Consider the following 22750-nt stretch of genomic DNA (forward strand, 5'->3'; position numbering starts at 1 on the left):
AGACGGCAGTTTAATTTCTTTATTTGAGTAAGTATGTATACATTTTTTTACATTTGATGGGTCAACGTTTGGCCGCTATCTCGTCTGGTGGTAAGTAATGATGCGGCCTACGATGGAGCACCTCACCCATAAGACGACAACCTTCATGTCCAGAAGTCCCTGATTACTACAAACTTTTGAAAATTAAAAAAAAAATCTGAATTAAAAGTACTATTACGACCAACTCTGTTCATCCCCAACTAATAGAAATAACTCACATTATAAATAGAACAAGATAATTAAGAAATAAATACGAACTACGCAATTAGTTCTACCGGCAAACTATAAAAGCAACTAAGCAAAATAAGATAAACACTAACCATTTCCGAATATCATGTAGAGGTCAAAGGATTATGTACCTTCCGTTGAAAACAGTTGGTCCTATTTTCTATGCGGATGTTAGTAAAATTTTATGATTATGGAATTCAAGGTTGCATTGCGGGATGAAGTTATAAATAGACTAAACTAGCTTTTACCCGTGACTTTACTGGTGTATGTTCTAGTAGAAAACAGTTTCGTTGGTCGACTGGTTGTAATCGCGCGATTATTAATTGTAAGTGTAACTTAATTTAAAAAAAATACGGTTTACTCACGTCCATTAATAGAGAAAAGCTCTACTAGTTTCGAATCACAGAGAGACTTCATCATGAGCAGCGTAAGTGTAACTACTGAGCACGAGGTTTCGAGCTCGATTCCAGGGTCAAAAAAAATTCTAATTGTTTTCTTTTTTTAAGTCAGTTAAATATTGACTATGTCTGGTATATAGCTAAAGGCATGTGACACAGGACTTTTTGGAGAATAAAGGCGGCAACATGGTTAGTTACCTATCATACACTCTCAATAAACCATTATCGATGACACAAACTAGGTTAAAACCCCATTGTTAGAGTTCCAGGCCACTCTCGTGACCCGTAGCAACTATCGTTAATATTTATACGTCAATGGAACCGATCTTAAGTGTGATCTCCTTTATAGTACCCATAGATATAACGTCAGTTTTATACAAAAACTACACTTTATATTGTAAACTATAATGACATAACATAGGCATTTGGATAGGCGTGAATTTTAATTAAACTAAAAACCAAAAAATAACTTTTATTCATTGTACTGCCTATTTCCAGTGCTAGTCTAGAAGTCGGTGCTACAAGTACAAAACATCACGAATCGAAAAGACAAAGAATCACACAAATCGGTTCCTAAACCTCGACGTAATTGGTATACTACATATATACATACAAAAAAAACATACCAATCTAATTGAGGACCTCCTCCTTTTTGGGAACTCAGTTAAAAATTTAACTCCCACTTTCCACCAGTGTTGTTATGAGTCCTATAATATCGGGATTGAGTCTATTGCCTTACTCCGAGTACAACTCCAGATTGTAAAGACGATTATAAAGACTTTTAGGAGGCCCAAAAAACATACAATAATATACTAGGCTGAACCTATAATCGAACACCAAACTCTTTACTCAACAATCACATTTGTGTTCCCTCTACCAACTGAACAGGCAGTTTGTAAATTCAACATAAAATAATTATAACTATAATGATTTGTAATTTTCACTTCATAAAACACATAATTGAAGAAATCTTCTCCATAGAAAGTTCTAGAATATGTCAGCTATGTGTAGCTACACATATAAACTCTTGGGAACAAACGTCTCTAATAGATTACACGTTTTTCTCCATTTCTCACATAAATACACAATTTCTCTTGATTAAAGTCATTTGTAAAGATGTTTTCTAGAACTATGTCGTTAGAATACAAATACATATCATAATTATGTCTACTTGTATTTGTGCATAGTGATTGAAAAAGTGGTTATTAAGTTTAGGATCTTAGGTTCTCTTAAAATTTTTTTTTTTTTCAATTACACTAACTTTAGATAGAAGAACTATATAGTAAGTCTAGTAACTTATGTATCAGTGAACGTCAAAAAATCAGACGAATCCAAATATTGAATCTAGCTTAACTAAAAAAAAATTAAAGTGCTTTTTTGATCATGATGAAGAGAGTCCCTTTGTGACTTGAAACTAATAGAGCTATTGTCCATTAATATACGAGAGTAAACCGTGTTAATTTAGTATGTCTTACGATAGTTACTATAAAAATATTAAATGTAGTCTTAATAACATTGTTAAAATGTACTTGCAGTCAATACTTTCACGAACCTTGTCATATAAAATGCAAATCACCAAAAATTTCACGACAAAAATAAAGATCAAGGACCGCAAAAGTCGAAAACTACAGAACACAGAACATGGAGCAATATTATGAAAAAAAAAACTAAACTATGAAAGGAGTTTCGAAAACTTGTAAAAAGGTTAAAAACTTGCGTAACTTTCATGAAGTTTAACAAAGGAGGGGTCGATAGAAATCTTTTGTGAAAGTTTCAGCAACTTGCCTGTAAACTGTTTTGCTTATAGCCTTGTAAGTCGACGATCTGTATGTAATTTGCTGATTTTTTCCATTTTATTTAGTATAGAGCAAGTTGACCATAATTTCTCTAAGTAATTTAGTTTTGTTTTAGTTTCTATAGAACGAAATATTGTCATATATTTTTATATTATAACTTTCGTAAGACATACTAAATTAATTATTATGTTTTACGGCTCACTCACGTCATTAGCAACGCGAAAGTCGCCTCATTGTGTGTCGCGGAATATGAGCCTCTAGTATGACTTGAAACTAGTCGAGTTATTTTATAAACAGTTCTACGTATATTTTTGTAAATTACACAGTTAAATAATTTTTGTCTGTTGTAATCAAATACTAACATCTAAAGTGAAAACTGTTGGATAAAATATTAGTTTTCTATTAGTTATAATTGAATGTAAAGGTACATTTGGTTATAATTTAGAAAAAAGAATTTACCTGACTTTATTATTTAAAGACTCCATGACAAGTTGCAAAAACCATATTTATAGTTTTCTCTATCATATTTCAAACCTAATATTCTAATTAGTAAACTTACAAAGAACGTTCTTCTTGTCTAGAATTCAAACAAATAAATCTTTTTAATTTAAATTTATTTTCTTCTAAAACTAAGTAAGCTAGCTCCCAGCCTCCCAGCCTACTAGAGAAGCAACCATTAATAAAAGCTAGAATAATAGCCGAGGTAGCCCGTCACATCTTATTTACCCATTCATCAGCAACAATGCTCGCTAATTTGATGAAAAAGGGTTGCTTGTAAGCTAGGTTACCTACGTCTAAATCTGTCCATATTTCATACTGACTTTACTAACTATAGTTTAAAAGGTAGATGTTGTCATTAATATTTGGGTGAAAAAAATGTTATAGAAAGAAGTTGCTATATTAAAAAAAATGTTTAATCCTAGTGTATTTCTATATGTAACTTTTCATAACTCAACTTGAGATAGATAGAGATATTTATTATAAAAAAAATATTTTGCGCTCTGTAAACATTAAAAATCTTACTACTTTTACTACTTCCATGTATACCAGTTTGAGGTAAACTTACTCGCTATTTAATAATATAAAACATGTTTATCTTGAAACATAACAATATACACCATATCTGGGGGCACGGCAGTGCCCCCGCCAAGTCGAGCAAAAAAAAGCGGCACGGCCGTACCATCCTTTTCTCGAAGCAATTCGGGCCTTTTTCGACCCCCTATAATTCGGTTGTGGATAAAGCAAGAAACCTGAATCTTCAGTAACTAATCCGGCATTGTATAAACACGGAATATTTAAAATTTCAGTCAATTTGAACCAGTAGTTTAAGAATGACAACTTGTTAAAGTTTCTAAATTTTGTCACTCACTGACTCACCGATCATCAAAAGTCCAAGGCACTTCTAGCAGACTTAGAAGCTTCATATTTGGAATACATATAGAGTTTAGTGTCTTAATCATGGGAAAACTTAAATATTTTGTAATTTCGGTCCAGTTTTCCAAATACACCAACTGCATCAATAACTTTGTAATCCCATATAAATATATGGGATTACAAAGTTATTTATGCAGTTGGTGGTATTCGTTAGAAGTAGATGGTATCAAAAAGAAAGGCTCTACAAAAAGAAGTGAGATCCCATCAAAAACATCCTGTAAAAAACCCAAGTCTCGCAGCTCAGTCTTTCTACCGTCAAAAGTTGTGAGATCCATGTAATACCAAGTCGGTTAATCTATTTAGTGTCTACTTGAAGGACCTTCTGTCTTAAGTTATTACATAAGTTATTATCATGCCAATATTAAAAATATTTAACGTTTTAAACAAATAGATCGACTTGGACATCGCATGAAAACAAAATGAATATTACAATATTATATTAGATTCTTTAGTCTCTCGCGCCTCACGCGATTGAAACTCTCGTTCCTGTTGGTCGCTGGCCCGTCGTGCTGTGTAGTGTGATACATCTATATATTAATACGTGATGCAAAAACTTTGGACCACATTTTACGAAAATTGCGCGGACGTAGGAGCATAAAATTTGGTATACTTATAGTTTATGTGTAGGAGAAGTGCATAGCGCTAATATTTTTCAAAAATAATGCTTATAAAGTACATTAAATCAATAAATAAAACATTACACACACATGCATAGTATCTGATCGTATTTGACAAAACGTCAAAATCGATAGACATTGCGATGATATTCTCACGTCTCATATGAAAAGAGTTTTATAAAAGAGTTTGAATTAAATAAAAATTATCCTTCAACGTACGTTAAGTGGTATTGTAAATTAAATCATATATGGTCGAATTTCGGCCACTAGGCGACCACTAGTACTAATAATCAAATCAAGCGATGTACAAGTCGATCTATTTGTTTAAAACGTTAAATATTTTTAATATTGGCATGATAATAACTTATGTAATAACTTAAGACAGAAGGTCCTTCAAGTAGACACTAAATAGATTAACCGACTTGGTATTACATGGATCTCACAACTTTTGACGGTAGAAAGACTGAGCTGCGAGACTTGGGTTTTTTACAGGATGTTTTTGATGGGATATCACTCATTAATTTAAAAACTAATAAAAACTTACCTGACAACCGGAGACGGCTGCGGGTATCCAACAATCCTCTTCTCCTTTCTCCTCCTACACTCACTCTCCACTCTCTTATCACTGTTATCACGAATCGTATGGTACCTCGGTTGATAACTCTCGAGTTGCGTGTATAAACGCGCGCGTGGCGCGGGCGACGGGCCTCGCTGCGACATAGAGTCACCACGTCCGTTCTCCGTGGCAGACGGTGCCACACTGCCGTATCCAGTATGTATTCTCTCAGCCACCCCTGGCCGACGCTTTTCCTCAACGAACGCCACTCGAGGCGGCTTTGGTTGCATCAAGTTGATTTTCTTTTTCTTCGCAGTTGATGTCACGTAGAAAAAGTAGCCGTTGCGGTCCATTTTTGGCGCCGTTGATTTTACCTGTGGAGTTTCGGTAAGATAAGTAAGCTGTTTTGGATTTTTTTTAAATTGGTGTTATTTGGGAGTTGAGTATTTAAAAATCTCTTATATAGGTTATCTGATTTATGATATTTTTACCGTAGTAAAAATGCAGTAATAGTTTTATGTCAGTTCAGCGAGAGTGAGAGCCAATGACTGATGCAACCGAACTCTCCTATTCTGAATTCCCTTATTTAAGAATTCAGAAAACAATGAACTTGTATTTCATGAAAAATCTTATTTGTAAACAACTTTGAACTTAGAAACTCTGACATCATAGCATTGTTTTATCAAAACAAAAGATGAAACTGATAAATTAGGTCATTTCGGATTCGGAAAATAAACAAAACAAAAACAATCATGTCATCGATTTTTGTGAACAGTGAACTGAAAAAATAGACAGTCAGACAGTCATCTCATTAGTTCGATTGTTACTAGATGCAAAAAGATAATATACATTCGGAAATTAGAAAAATTTTAGCGCCTAAACATAAGCTAAAAACTTTTGAAATTTTTTCATATAAGTTCCTGATAAGCATATGTGACTGATAGCGCATACAAATAATATTTTTTAATTCTACGTTATCTGATACATAACAGCTATCTAGACATAGTGAAACAAGTCCTTACTCAAGTTAAAAGATAAAAAAATAAGTCTAAAAACATTTAATCAAATTCCAATACTCTCCGATGTTTTCACTACAAAACTACTATTTCGATCAATTGAAATCGTTTGTAAATATTTTTTCAGTAAAACTCATCACGAGCCCATAGTTTCGTTTGCATCTGGTTCCTGGTTCCGGTAGCCGTTTAAACAATATGGCGTCATTATACGACGTTTGGGAGGTATAAAACGAATTCGCTTTTTTCGATCACTCGCATGTTTTGAGCGAATTTTGTGTAGTGGTATGTGAGTGATGAATTTAAAGGTAATTTTCGATTTTTTGTTGATGTTTTTGGAATGATTTGGTAGAATTTAGGTAATGCAATCTCGATCTCGCGAGATAAATGAGATTTCTTTACTATAGGATAATTGTTTAATATTAGAAATGAGAACTGGTTGTTTCTTTCATTTGATATTTGATAGTTATGTACGTCAGAGTAGTTTAGAAATAAACCACTTAAAGTTCATTAAAAAACAAATTTCCGCTTCCTTCCTACTTTGTTAGCGTACATTTGGCAAAACTCTTCATACCAACGACTGAGACAAAAATCCTAGTATGGAACACTACTACTTGAAAAATGAAGCTAACTACAGCCAATGAAAAAAACTGTGTATTGTAACAAAACAAAACACTTTTCCTTGTAACGATTCAGTTACGCCCACACAATTATCAAGTGCTTGAAAGAGATTGATGTCACTATAATGGCGCTTTTCCACCAGAGATGTAGCTATGCTAAAAAGATTTAATAATAGCTAAGCTGTGGGACTAAGAAGGCAACTTGGCCTAATGACTTAGCCCACGCATTTTATGTAGTTATAAATAACTATACATAGAAGATATACAATATTTAGTAAAGGAATGTGCCCAAAACAGGGATGAACGTAGTTTGTTTTTACAAGAATTTAAACTAAATATACTGTAGGTGTAATAATTATGATGTAGGTCTGATACAAAATATACTTGCACAATTTACTTCCAAATCGGCTAAACAATTGTATACACTAATAAAATCTGTCCAAAAGTGGTTAGTAATTATTTAGTTATTGTGTTATGTTATTTAATATATTTATATGCGTCTAGTAAAAAGCGGTTATTTCAATATCACAACTTTTTACACAACAGTTTTATTAACTACTCTAGATCAAGCTTCTTAACCGCCTTCAAAAAAAGAAGTACCTACAACAAAAAAGTTAAACAAACTTCATCTTATAAGTGCAATACGTGATAGAGTACCAATCTCGAGATAACGATTGAAGTCCAACAATACTCGATACACACAAAGCAAAGAGCATTGGAAGCATTCCTTGCAATCATTTGCACCCTGTCCATTGCCGGCTCGTATCGCGGTGATCTTTACATCACTGGTAGAAGGAGCGCAATGAATCTGACACGCTTTTGCCGCCAATTCACCTTTGTAGGATGTCGGTTGAATAGCGATAGTGGACGGACATACGGGTGAGAAAGATTGCGAACGGTGAGGGTTTTAATGACGAAGTGAAAGTGATAATCATTAAGTATATTTTTAAGTTCTAGATATTTCTTGACTTTTTTATCGATTCCGGGATTAAGAATTTTGCTTATATAATTTGGTTGTGCCTTATTATCTACGCGGACTCATAACTTAACTAGCAAATATGGCATACACTTGTGACCTTAAAAAACAAGTTCCTAACTAAATTCCAATAAATTGAATAAACCTTTAATGTAGAGGAGACTCACAGTCGCCATAGTAAACTGCTAAGTGAGGAACTGCGGACTGCCTAACGGATACCTGGGCTCCAAGATCGAAAAGCAGAGTAGGAACGGGGTGGTTTATAGGCAGTTAAAGTTTGACACTCTCCCTCGCCTTACCCAAGGCGGGAAATATATTTTTATTTAATTTTTACTAACAGTAACTTTATAAGTAAAAGAAAAATTAATTACATACATGTAACTTATCATGTGTGATGATAAGCTAGATTTAAGATAAGCTACTCTTTTAATCCACCCATCACACACACAATCAGCTCACCGACCTACCCGCCCATGTACCACACATCTGTCACAGCTCACTGCAGAGATGTTATCGCGCCTACGCCCGCGGCATCTTTCTGAATGCTAACTGGAGTCTGAATACGTTCCAAGCACTATCTACGACATCTCTGCCCTATGCACAACGGATCTCCACTTTGATACCGACCCGTTGGCCTGCAGGTATTTTTCTCTGCGATTTAGATTGCCGTCTGTCTGTATTTAACGTTTAACAAAGAGTGTTGTTTTAATTTGTTGTGAGGGTGCCAATTTTTTGGGGTAGGGTTCGTTTTGTTGGGTGAATGGTTTTTTGGGTTGGTCACGTGATATGGAGATTAGATAATATTGTTTTAATAAAATTGAGAAAGCTTGATAAATAGGTCATCAATATAAGCCAAAACTAGCTTCACTAGAGGACTGACTGAGAGACAGACATTTTGTTTTTTATTTATATTGTAATATTTGCTTCCCAATCTGTTTGAAATAAATAATTTTGACTTTGACTTTGAACTGCTACGCTTAAAAATGATACGCTTCTAACATTTGGGTAATTATATCTGACTCATCACGTCCGACAATTACAATTTTAACTTTACTTATGTTTGCAATACTTTTTTCCAATTAAATAATTCACGTAAAGGGCAGTACACAATGACACATCACCAGTTGAATTCCATCTTACTGCTTTGATCCGGCACAACAAATAGTCACCCACAAATAGAGTTTAATTTAAACAACAGTACAGGCCAGTAAACACGATGCAATCGGACAAAAGTGTATTTGCTGAAGCTGGTAGATTTCACAGGAGACAGAGAATCTGATGAAGAATAGAGGTACACGCGGCTACGATAACTAGTATACACCAACACATCGGCACAACTATCGCTACACAATATCCCTGTGTGGGTATTCCGTAGTAATGTGCATAAAAACGTTTGACCATTACGCACACATTGGTATATATTATAAATTTTGTGTCGGTATATGTATTTTTATAATTTAATAGATGGGTAAGGTTAAAAATATTTACAATTGATGATATGATTCAACATTTTCACTGAACTAGATGTAGTGCTCGTAGACGAGTGGTTTAACGAGCTTGCTCTAATCGTCTCCCTCTACGCCGATGTGGGTTCGAAACCAGCAAAACGTAAAAAGTATTTTTTAGATGAATTTTATTTCGTTGTTTGTCTTTTTTAAGTTTATTTTTGTTTTCTGTATAATAAAATCAGACTATAAAAGAAGCATTTAAGTCGGTAAATAAAACGATATCTATTTTATTACATATAATTTATTTTTATAGAAATAAAGTATAAATATTGGATATAAATCAAATAAAAAATGTTATTAATTGTTTTCATAGACAATTTTTTATTTATTAATGATTATTACAAAAAAAAATATATTATTAAATAATAATTTTTATTATTAATTAAATAATAATAAATTAAATTTTAATATGGTTTATTACTTATTATTAAACAATAAGAAACATATATATATATATATATATTTTTTTAATATTAAAATTTAAAATTAAAAAAAGTATTAAAAAATAAAATTATTATAAAAATTTAATTAAAACATTGTTTTCCAAATTTCCGCTTCACAGTAAATATTGTTATTTCTTGAAATTAGCAAATTTTTGTTATTAGAATTCTCCATTTTGTGTTTTAAGGCTGTTGCTATAAGATTCAATATCGAGTGGGCAATATGTTAGCAAAAATGTGACGATTAATACAAATAAGTTTTTAACATTATAACATTTCGAATCATACTCTAAGTTGGTTAAGGATGAGCGTAAATATAATGTTTCAAATTAGTTGAACAGCAGTTACATAAGTTATTAAAAATGAGAAATGAAGTGAATTAACATGTTGAATAGAAAGAAATTATGACAATTTCTAACCGCATAACAATAACATCACTTCACCGTATTTTCTAGACTGCATTTTAATATTATTTTAAAAATATAAACATTGTAGTTAATTTGGACTATATATAATTTGGCTGATGGCTCAGTAACTGATTATCGAAAAATAAATCGATATAACTCAGCGTTAACGCAAAAAAAATATTCAATACAAATAAATTTAAACTTTATGCTGCTAGCATGAAATTAATTATTTACATCGTTAAATATAACCACATTATTAGCCCTATCAAAATTTATAAAACTTCTGGCAAAATTTTATCGCTGTTCCTGGTGCATTGTGGGCAGTAATATCTTTTTGGGTGGCTCCCTGCACCTTAAACCAGAATGCAGGTGCCTCCTTATTGTTTGCGTGAAAACATCGAGTGCCGTTGCTGCAGTGCGCGTTGAAAAAGGAATCAGCCTTATGCCTGGCTATGATGTCGTAGTGCCGGGCTAACGAATTTGCCTTCGGCTTCGGCCCAGCTTGGCAATTTTCAATATCACCAGTCTCCGCATATCTGCGCACCCATAACTGCACGGACTTACACTATTAAACAAAAATATATTATTTAAAATACCATGAAAATCTATAAAGTTACTTATCAATAGGAATAAAATATAACTACAAGTAGCTTTAGTTGTAAACACAATAATTATACAATATTTTATAATCAACATATATATAGGTTTACACAGTAATAAAATGCTACTAAAATCCTTTAAGCTACAACAGGATTAATAATAAATTATTTATAAGGATATTTAAGAAAATATTATTATTAGTATCCTATTAATATAAATTAAAATAGATTAAGTTTTAAATTTATTAAACAATAATTATTTATTCTTAATAATAAATTCATCAATAATAATAAAAAAGTATTCATTATTCAAATATTAATATTCATAAATTTTTTAATGTTATTATTTTTTGTATTTTATAAAACAAAAAATAATAACATTATTTTATTATATTTAAAAATATAATTTTAGAGAACTTAAAATAAAATTATTAATTCAATCAATTACCCAGAATATCAACATAATAATTATCTTATTTACTCACCGATATCGTTAAGCGCCTTTCTATTTCACTAAAGAAAAGATCTATCTTTTGTTCGTGCAAAATAATTACTTCTGCCTTTTTCAAATTTGTGAAGTGTTGAGATATGTTGAGCTTTACACACGAATTATGTAGCAATAAACTATGAAAATGAAATGCTCATAAATTGACAACTAAGAATATAATTTTATTTTGTAAGTTGGGTGATCTGGAAAACATTTAAAGAATTGACGGTAGTTACTTTATAAACGGGCTAAATAAAATGACCCGAGAGTTGCGTGGTCGCCACAAACATTACAAATTTAATACTCAAGTATCGAATCATTAGAAATTTAGAATTAGATGTTGTTTAAAAATATTTGATAAACACTACAAAAAGAACTAGTTATTGCTGGGTTCGATCCTGCGACACCTTGCCTGATAACTCAAAGCGTTAACCATTACGCCAAACGTGCAATTAATAAATGTTACGAAATATTGTAATGGATTCAATAACATAAATATACGACGAGAAGATTCCTTTAGATATATTTGTATGGGTATAATTTGTGTAGCTCGATCTTTCGTTGTTCGATTTATTAAATGTTTGTTAAGTATTATTTTTATGTCTACCCTTGTTTTTATTCATAAAATCTTTTACGAAATTCTTACATATACCGACACAATAATTTATAGTATATACCAATGTGTGCGTAATGAACAAACGTTTTTATGCACATTACTACGGAATACCCACACAGGGATATTGTGTAGCGATAGTTGTGTCGATGTGTTGGTGTATACTAGTTATCGTAGCCGCGTGTACATAGTATTCTAGGGTGTAGTATTTTAGTAGGTATGTACATCCACCTTATGTTTTTACAGTATAAGCTGGTAATCGAGTAGCTAGATCACCAAATGGTAAGCAATCCCTGCCGCCCATGGATATCCGAAACACCAGAAGGCGTTACAAGCGCGTTGCCGGCCTTTTGGTGTTGGGGAATTGAGGACTGGGAAAATTATGAAGGTGACTGATTAAGAGTTAGATAGATACAAAGTTTGACTAAAAATCATGATGATACACTTAAAAATTTCTTTCACAACAAACGTAAAAGGTAATCCAAAATAATGTTAACCCAGACAGGGAGGGTCTCGGCAATACTGTAATACTATTCGGTGGCAACACCAACGTGTCAATATTTACAACTGGCAACATTGCACAAACATTTCAAAGACAAGACAAAGAAGGTTCGGCTCGTAATTGGCATGCACCGTCTTTGATACAGAGGCTGTTTTACAACTTCATCTGTTCGAGAATTAGTGCAAATAATACGGGACATTAATGCGGGGTTGAGTTGTAAAGGAGTGGATTTTAGTTATCTATCTTATCTTGAGTATTATAATATCTAAAAACATTTGTGTTATTATTTTTGAGTGTTTTTTTTTATTACTGTCCCTACAGTACAGTAACAATTTATTAGGAAGATTTATTTAGTACAGCAATGTCCGAAATCATATCAGAAATCTTGTCAACAAAACAATACAATCTGATCTTGCCATCTTGTCATTTTGTATTACTTAAATAAAATTAAAAAAATTAAAAACGTTTTCATTTATTTCACTCAGTATTCAGTATATAAACTTTTCTTATACGAGTCTCACTAACTAAAAATTACCTCATTCTCTAAAATCCAAACACATCTCAAAACATTACAATATCATCAAGAACAAATCACATATCACATAAAACCGTAACATACCAAGAAAACATCAACTAATCTCCCATAAAAAATGAACACAAAATCGATACAGCGCTGGTAACTGACTCAGTAACTCATTAGCTCTTAAACTCCTCAATCACTTAACCTCATAAGGGAGAAAAACGATTGAGAACAAAAGCCTCCGCAATAATCGCATTCAAGTGTTCGTGATCCATTAATTAGTGACAAGTGAATGCACTTCCTGTGTACACTGGGTTTTGGCAGGGAGTATGTAGGTAATGGAGGGATAGGCTGGTTGATTTTCTTTAGACGATAACAAGTATTCGGGTTATCTGATGATAAGTAAGCGATTAGTGCAGCTCATTGACGCCCACAACACCAGATAGAGAGATAGACAAATGAATAGGAACAACAACCACGAAAGATACCATATTGATAAAATTTATTCCAGAAAAGAAAAACAAATTGTATGACAAAGGACCAGAGTCTGTGGAGAACAATGTAAATAAACATATAAAAAAAAAACAACCACGAAAATTTAAAAGAATTTAAATATGTATTGTGTCAATTGTTTTATCTGATGATGTACTTGTTTATCTTGATTATAATTACGTATTAAATGTAGTCAATTATCATAAACAACAAAGACGAATTCATAATAAATTATTATAATCATAAAATAATATAATATTATTTTGTCCTTGTCTAAAATTTTCCGGCTGTTTAAAATTACTGGTTAAGAATGTTTAGAGATTTGTTAAATATTTTCACTCATCCTAATTTAATAATGAAATAACCCTCGAAAAATATTCAGATACTTATTCTAAAAGTATAACAAATAAGACACCAACAAAACTGACAAAAAAAACGTATACCATTTTAATAAGAGAACCGTCACTCCTCCATTATTATGAGTACTCTGTCCCAACAATACTCCACGTCCGCTTATGTTAATGCATTTCTTGCGTGCGTTTCGCGACTACGGGCGAGGAGCGAGTCTAATGCGTTGTGAGAGTGATTTGCAACTTACGTACCTACTGTTGCACTGCATACGGTCTTTAAAGCCTTGTTAATAAATGAACTTTAGTTCTGTTGATAAGAATACTAAATATGATGATGTATTGTTATTTTGGTGTGGTTTTTAAAAGAAATGTTGGGAAGGAAGTTAGGTGATAAGGTTTTGTGTTTAACATATTTTATGTAATGAAGGGGAACTAGGTTTTTATATGCACGTGTTGAGTTTTATTTTAAAATAGCTTCTACTAGCAGCTTCGTGGGATAAAAAGTATCCTACTACCCAAGTCAGCTGGGTCCCTGTCTGTATGCCAAATTTCATCAAAATCCGTTCAACAGTTTCAGCGTGATTAACAGACAGATATCCAAACAATCCAACTTTTATAATATGAGTGTGATCTAAGTAACCTCTAACCAATTTTGGATTATTACACAAACACAATACGTGCCATTTCTTTTTCGATGTATCAATGAAAGTTAAACAGTTTTGATGACATTTTATCTGGTAATTCAAGCTTAAATAAACTGCATGTCCAGTAGAAAGTAGTTGCCATCATTCCACTAAAGAGGCAGTGTAAATCTACTCGATATAAAGCAGCCAACAATAGCTACCCAACAAAAAGGTATTATCGCGAGATTTTTCTAAATATAACAGACTTCAATGTTAATTTATCACGGGCTGACTTTTCTAAGGATTAAGGAAACATCCCCGTTTTCTCACGAAAATCTTTGACATTTACGTAAATATCTATCTTCTTGGAATTGCCACATCAACGCTTTTGCCTCAAAGGTACTATTTACAATGTACTTGTGTATTTTGGAAAATCTATTTATAGTTTTTTACCCTTCTCTTTCATTATTTTATTTAAGGAATATTTTATTTAACCAAACAAATATACGTCTGTAAAAAAATATTTATAATCTGCCATGGTTTTAAGGTTTTAAAAGCGAATACAGTGTATATGGACTTGGGTAATTTAAGGTGAATAATTGAAGGTTAATGTTTATACAATTTTCCAAAAAATCTTTTAAAAACAGTACACTTCATAATATGTACGAGTATATTGCATAATTATGAAACATAGATTCTAATAAATTTTGATAAACATTTATTATACTTTTCAAAAGAAATCGAGTTCACAAATCAAGTTGTCTCAATCTAGAATGAATTTTAGTGTTTTTAGTCTTTTTAATTAGCTTTTTCGAGTACAAACAGGCAATACTACTAAAAGTATCTTTCTAAATCTTCCGATTTAAAACAATATAAAAAATTCTAACAAGTCCAATTACAGAAGTCTTTATTTATCGTGAGATTTGAAACGCCCCCGTCCGGGATTATCAACGGCTTACACTCGTTAAATTCAACTGCCTTTGATGTACACTTATTAGGGAAAAGGGCAGAATATTCACAAGTTTGTTGTTTTTAAAAATGCAATATTATCTAAATGAGAAGGGATTTGCGAACGGACTCGAGTTTTTCGGGTGCTTTTTATTTAATACTGCTTGATGCGCGCGGCTTCGCTCGCGTGGATTACGGACTTTGTGATTAACTTACGAAATAAAATATGTTTTCTAACTTTTTTTGTTTAATTTGTCGTTACGCTTTAGTACATAAACTATTTGCCAGTAAAAATCCTCTGTAAATCGGTCCAGTCATTTCAGAGATTACCCGGAACAAAGAGGTAGACGGAATGTCAAAATTTACAAAAAAAAAATATTTTGGTGTAGATGTTGTATGTACTTTCACAATGCATGAAGTAAGAAGCGGTTATTTCAACATTACAAACAGACACACCAATTTTATTTACTTGTATAGGTTTAAATTCTTTAGGTGTTGTTTTGTTAAAAGTTGTGTTTTAAAATGATAATGGCTTTATTATTCGGGGCTGTGCAAACATTAACTTTTATGTGTATAAGGAAGAGAGTTTATTTTTGTTTGTACGCAATTATTTATTAAATTGGGTTTAGTAGTAATTTTTCAGTCTACTCTGTAAGTATGGTCTTGGTTATACTTATGCCGAATGTAAATGCGAACGCAAATTCTAATGGTAATTAAAATTAGGACTTCCGAAAACTGGGAGGACTATTTGTCATGCACTCATGTGGCTCATCTACTATGTAATCGGCTGCCATGCCATATAAATAAGATCTTAGGAACAATTCTGCTTACAGAGCCGCGGAAGACCTAACGGGTTACCAGGGCTCCGGCTCAAAAAGCAGGAGTAGAAACGGGATGGTTTTTAGTCAGTAAGAGTCTGACACTCCCTCTCGCCTAACCCAAAGCGGGAGACGTCATGAATAACACACACACAAAAAAAAGATTGCTTCTGCTACTCTTCTAAAATTCTGCTAATAAACTCTTCGAAAATAATGTTTCAATTGCGAAAATATCTCTCATTGAAACTCATTCTTGGTTATCCTTTTACGACCACAAAGACATTAAATTACCCAACTCAAGTACATGCGTTAAGCCATATAATGTATGTGGCTTATTCAATTCCCTGAAAGTAAGTGAAGTTACTTAGACAAGGGAAATTACACTTAAGTGGCTGTAATGCGCTGAAAGACTTATTAAACGTGGCGGTTTACGTTAATTTCCAATTTACACTCTTGTTACGTAAAGTACCAACTATTAGGAGAAATTATCAAGGGTAAAAGGCGTTCTTTGTGTTCTATAGTTAACAGTTTTGTAAGTGTGGGAGAGCCATGCTTCGGCACGAATGGGCCGGCTCGACCGGAGTGATACCTCGGCCTCACAGAAAACCGTCGTGAAACAACGCTTGCGTTGTGTTTCGTTGTGTAAGTGAGGTTACCGGAGGCCCAATTCCCCCCTTCCCAATCTTCCCAATCCCCCTTAAATTCTGTAGACACTTAGTTTATATAGTTTTATAATAAGTGTTTATAATAATATGCGGGCTCAACTCATTGCTACGCAGCGGCTACGCAACGCCTACGCGTCGACTACGCAGCACTTATTTCAACTACAATGCCGATGTAGAACAAACCATTTCTAATTTTAGATATCAGACTTTACTATTTACAAATAAAGTTTAGTTTTCACTGATAACTAGCTATTTTGGTCACTTATTGTTTTAGTTCAGCGTTTCGGTGTACTTATTGTTTTAAAATTAACTTTATTTATCTTAACACAAAGTTGATATTTATTTGTACGAGTACAGTTTATGTAGAATATCAACATATTGTAACTGCAATAACATAGACAAGCTGTTACTATACGAACAGAAGGGTTTAGTGAGACAATAGGAGAAGTAATCAAGTCTGTTCCCGTGCGGTGACATTTGGGAAGACCATGCTCCCTTGTATGCGTCGGCAGAAATTGAGGGGATGTCGATGACATGCTTTGATGGTCACAAATAACCGTTTTACTTAGCAACGTCATGACTATGTGTTTCAAGGAGATAGGTATGTGTGTAGAATTTGAACATTGGGTAAGCTATCCTACAAAGACGCAAGTGTTGTCTTTGATGAAGGTATCATAAAGAGACTAGTGTTGTTGACATTTAATGCAATATTTACAAAAACGCTCTGATTGCATTTTTGCTCTCTGCATGATTGCTTTTTTATTTTGAATGCTCTCATCATTTTTTATTTTATTTACTACATCATTTTTTGTACAAATAAATATACAATTCCTAATGGTATTCTCTACCAGTCAACCTGAAGGTGATGCAGAGAAGTGTTTTAAATTAGTTTCAAGAAGTTCAGTAATAAACGTGGATCCAAAATGTTTTATTGGCACATCTACAATCAGTTTATTATTGGTGGAACTTAAATGAGTACCGTACTACAAACTACGAATCTTAATAATAACGAGTTTAAAAAAGTGAATTACATTGTAATACTCAATTTTAAAAATAGTACCACAAAGAACATCGGGCATTTTTGTATGGGACACTTACCTACGGCGAACAAAAATAAAATTAGGTACGGTGGATAGGCAATTAAATCTAGTTCACAATGGTATAGTTCCCATATCTGTGGGTCGTGGCAATAAGGAGAAATTGGACATTTAAAAAATATTTATAAATGTTTTTGGGCAATAATTGAAGAGGAAAAAGGGAATCAAAAATAATTAAAACAACATATTTTTCTCTTAACTTTTGGCGAAGGACTGCGATGATGATGACGAAGGACTGCGATGTAGTAAGATAAGCTAGCTACCTGCGCGAGCGCAACATAATACCAGTTTTAAGACTATGGGCGAGAGTGAGAACGAAATATGCACATCAACTTGACGGATTTAGTCTGATTGGGTTTATAAAAATACCACGGAGTGATATTTTAACTTACTGAGCGGTCGTTTAGTAATTAGGAAAAATAGTCAACTTAAAATATCATTTTCATTTTACTAATTATTTCCATTTTCCCATTATTGTGAATCAAAATAACTACACAATATTAAATATGATTGCAAACACTATCATTTAAAAATATTTTGGTTTATGTTCGCGACTTTTAAAAAATCGGGTAAAAAACGCCCGATATCCTTTCCCCTAACACAAGTATAAAACATGTAAATCTCCGAATAACAACTATACTCCGGGTCCGTTCTTCAAATTTACTTTGAAAACGCTTGAAAAATCCTTAACATCAATGCATCAACGTCATTCGTGCTGTTTATTACCGTGCCCCCTGAAAGGCGGGGCAGAATTAATCTTCTATTGAGACAACCTGCGGATTGGGCCCAACATGGCGGCGCCCTATGGAGCTTGCACCCAGATTTCCTTGCTGGGCCCCTTATTCTTCTTACTATTGTTTCCCTTTGTGTGTTATACGGTTGGTGAGGATTGACAACTTCGTTGGTTAAGTTTCATTGCAGTATTTAGATTTGTGTTAGGCTTACACAATTTTTCTTTTTTGGTTTTTGAAGTTTATGTGAACAAAATATAAATTTTGGACCAATATTAAATTTATGGGAGTTTAGATATCGCTCATGGTATTAGACCATTGATAAATATATTGAGAAATATTTAAAAACTCAACACATATTTTGCTGTTTTCTAACCAATAGTAGTGAACTTGATGATATATGAGTACAAAACTCCAAAATAATTATAAAATCACATCATTTTATTACAAAATAAAATAAGCCTTAAAAATGGTCATAGATTAAAAAAAAATGTAACACCATAAAACATAATATCTCCCAACCTTCAAAGCAGTGAATCACAACAATGTGAGGAATCAGCCCTCAATGTCCCTTCGAAGTGCATTTTATAAGTGATTCCTTTTATTACTAAGCACGGACAAAAACGATAGAAAAATCTTTATCGAGTGAAAAGTGGTGCTTTACGAGCCAAGTTTATGACGTCATGAAAAGGGTATTATTAAATTAATGCGTCTCATGTACAAGGCTAAGATTATTTTACTAGATATGACAAAATCTTATTAAAAATGATTCTGGAATAGTCAGGTCGCACAATCAATAAAATTTATTAAATTGTGTCTTATCAGGTGTCAATTGAATTTGGTGGCGCACAACGTGTCGCGGCTTCAATTAGTTGCCGGCAACCTAGTCAAAACAAGTTATTGCTCTAGTGTTATTCTGAAGACACCCAGCTGAAGCTGTGTGTTTCAATGAAATAAGGTCGTATTTTGCTTGAATTATTTTGAAGATTTTCATCTTACCTTGTCAATTTTCACTGGGTGAAAGACAGTTACAATAACAAATATTTCTCATAGGTAGGTTTTTTCCCTGCTCATGTGTCAAAATAAGATTGCTCATCCTAAATAAATTATTACAAGTATGATGTAACTTCTTCATCAGCATTTAACACACTTGTGGCGCATACTTTACAAGAATTTACAATGTTTAATTGGCTCTTACTTAATTACAATTTATTTTTGAGAGGGTTAATCATGCAATGACTTTTCCCGCCTTGAATAAGGTGGAGGGAGTGTCAGATTCTTACTGACTAAAAACCACCCTATTCCTACTCCGACTCTTCGAGCAGATAACCCGCTAGGTATACGGAATTACGACGAAGAACAAATAGTACTGACTTTCCAGGAAATATCTTTGAAGTACAACTGAAGTATTTTAATAAAATATTTCATAGAATCACAAAACTCCACCTAAGATAGTAATTTAAACGAAATCAGCTCGAAAATGTGACGTTCTTTTTTATTAAACCCACCGTTTTTCTTTATCCACACAAAAGTGGAAATATTTTTCTATTCTTTGGTACAGTTCGCGGCTTGCTGCCTTCAAGTACTTTTACGAGCACGACAAGGTTAGAAGCGTGGCTTCCCTCAATCTACGTATTTACTTAACAGCTTTTTTATACGGCATCCTAGACTGGTGTATTATTCTCACAATTGTGGCATGACCTTCAGAGAAGCTTATGATTTTGTCATTAGAGTAGCTGTCTTATTGTTGGTTAGATGGCCAACAAAACAAGATCTCCTTTAACCATTGGTTGGTCACCAGTGACTGACGCGCGACGTAGCGTCAAGTCTTAACTAAGTTTTATAGGGTTATCGATTCTCATTAAGTACTATACGCCCGAATACTGAAATGCTACTCTAATTTAAGTTTTATTAAATATCGTGCTATCTCTGTCATTTACAAAGATTGTTTAGGGAGAGATTTAAGTTTGAGAGCGTCTTAAAATTGAGTGACGTTTGAGTATTTGACCAATAGAGCTCTAAATGGTGCCTACTATAGGATCAAATAAAATAGTTTAAAATGAGTGATATATCGCATGTGTAGCAGTACACCATTGGGGAATAATAAGCTTCATAGCTTTTTATACAGAACTCTGGTCTGGTGGCTCGTTTTCACAATGGTAGATGACCTTGAGGATGGCTTATGGTGGTGTTGCGGCATTAGGGTGCGTTGAGAGTAAGCAGAATGATCAAAGGGTGTACTTTTGAAGGGATAATGATGTGTGGTGTTTATGGTTTTTATGGGACTTTGGCTTAATATGGAAAATTGGAGTCAGTTGTGTTTTGAAATGGTGTAGTCTTCGCTTCCTCTCCTTCTCTGTTTTATAGCCATTTGGAATGATGAACACCAATAAAAACAAACATAGGAATCTTCTCTGATTTATAGCCATTATTTGCAATAATTAGCATCATATCAATTTAGTTAAGCTGTAGTTTGTGTAGAAGCTAATACGAATCGCTTAATAATTCATACTTCTTAACTAGAACATTCTACATAACCAAATTGCTTTATCTTCTCGTCACTCAGAATAAAACATAAGTAATGAGATACTGCAGAGTTCACCACATTCACAAAGATCTTATGGCATTAATTAAATTTACTTGCAACAAACAATTCGGTGAGAGATTTGGAAGCTCATAAGGTACTGGATGTTTGAAACAAACGCTTATTATTTTATAATGACATGCGTTTAAATTTAATTAGCTGTTCTCGTATTTTGATACTTAGAAGCAGTTTTATTTACAGAATATGGTTTTTGTAAGTATGCTATTAAGGTTTATGTATGACTGTGGTGACACATGACATGAGAAGTGACAGATGACAGAAGTTGCAGAAAGCATAAACGATCGACAGCAAAATCAACGGATGACATCATAAATTCTACATCGTACATGAGAAGTTTACATGCGAATAAACATGGATAGAAAATCCCAACGAACATCAATTGGGCAGAAAGCCCGCCAGGCATGATCACCTCGCCTAGTCGGAGGATCCTCCTTTTCTTAGGGAACTTTACTCACTGTTCCCTAAATGACCATCAATTGTATGATCTTCAGTTTTATAGATCTTCGGGTTTATAAAAAACGGTAAAATATGTGGCTCTTGATTTGCTTCTACAAAGAAAATATGTAGCTTACGTTATTCGTTTTTTCAATTAATTCTTATTTCATCTTAACATAATGCAAATTGAAATTGTTGAGGTTCTTATAAATTCTCTTCTTGTTCGCTTTATACAAGGCCTTTGTAACAAGTATGGTAGGAAAACAAAATATTTTACTTATACATATTTTCAGCTTAAAACTGGGCTAACACTTCATACAAAACGAGCTTCTGCCAGCGGCTTCGCCCGCGTTACAGTGGGATAAAAAGTGTCCTATCACCAAAGTCAGCCCATACTTTGTCCTTAGTACGAGTTTGCTCTGATTGGTTGGTTGTTTGGATTCGAGATCTCGTTAAAAGTAAAAGTAAACTCATACTTAAGTCCCTGTATAGTCCCTGTATACCAATTTTCATCAATATTCAGCGTGAGTGACGGACAAGCATCCAAGGATCAAAACAAAAAAACTTTCGCATTTATATCATTTGTGTTATTTTTATTATGAACAGGGTAAAAGTGTATGTAATATTATTACATTATCCATTAACAACCTAAGACCCAAAATAAAAGGAAAGCCTAGAAATAAAAACAAACAAAGTAATATGTTTGTTAGTAAAAGTTCCACTGCATCTGTAGTTACGCCAACTAATTCGGAGGTCGTCAATCAATTACGGAATAGTTTTTGTTCCACACAAGGTGTGGGAGGCAAAGCATCAAATAAATATTGCAGATAGGACAAGGATGAGCTACAGAAAATGGTTCTCTTTTAAAGTGATTCGCCATTTTTAAATCAGGTAATATTCCTAAAACCTTCTCCAGCGTCTATAAATCGCTATCGCTATGCCAATATCAATAATCTCATAAAAATCGGTTCAGTGAAACGCGAGATAATCGCACACAAACATACATACATACAAATCAAACTGAGCACTTCCTTTTTAATGTTTAATGTTTTAATAGCTTTTCTTTTTAGTTCTAGTATCATAATATGAAATATACCTACAGATAGAAAGTAATATTATCTCAATTTTCATAAAACAAAGTGCAGTCCACTGTCATGCAACCTTTGTTACCTACACATGATGACAGTGTCCCATCTGCAGAGTATGTGTTATTGCTTGTTCTAAGTTATTAAC

At 33.2% G+C, this 22750-nt stretch overlaps 1 protein-coding gene and 1 long non-coding RNA gene across 2 annotated transcripts in view; both read right to left on the reverse strand.

Moving 5' to 3' along the window:
- The window catches only part of LOC118265226 (kinesin-like protein CG14535), a 331078-nt gene that overhangs the window by 210975 nt on the left and 97353 nt on the right, over positions 1 to 22750 (reverse strand). Inside the window, exon 4 of the mRNA XM_035578024.2 lies at positions 5057 to 5442. Coding sequence (XP_035433917.2) covers positions 5057 to 5442 — 386 coding nt within the window. The remainder of the gene's footprint in view (positions 1 to 5056; positions 5443 to 22750) is intronic.
- On the reverse strand, positions 9684 to 11365 carry LOC126912707 (uncharacterized). Its single transcript, XR_007707364.1, has 2 exons — positions 11117 to 11365; positions 9684 to 10597 (listed from the first exon to the last, which is right to left on the reverse strand). It is a non-coding gene; the product is annotated as an uncharacterized LOC126912707 (long non-coding RNA).

Source organism: Spodoptera frugiperda, chromosome 28 (genome assembly GCF_023101765.2).
Source record: "Spodoptera frugiperda isolate SF20-4 chromosome 28, AGI-APGP_CSIRO_Sfru_2.0, whole genome shotgun sequence".
Classification (NCBI taxonomy): domain Eukaryota; kingdom Metazoa; phylum Arthropoda; class Insecta; order Lepidoptera; family Noctuidae; genus Spodoptera; species Spodoptera frugiperda.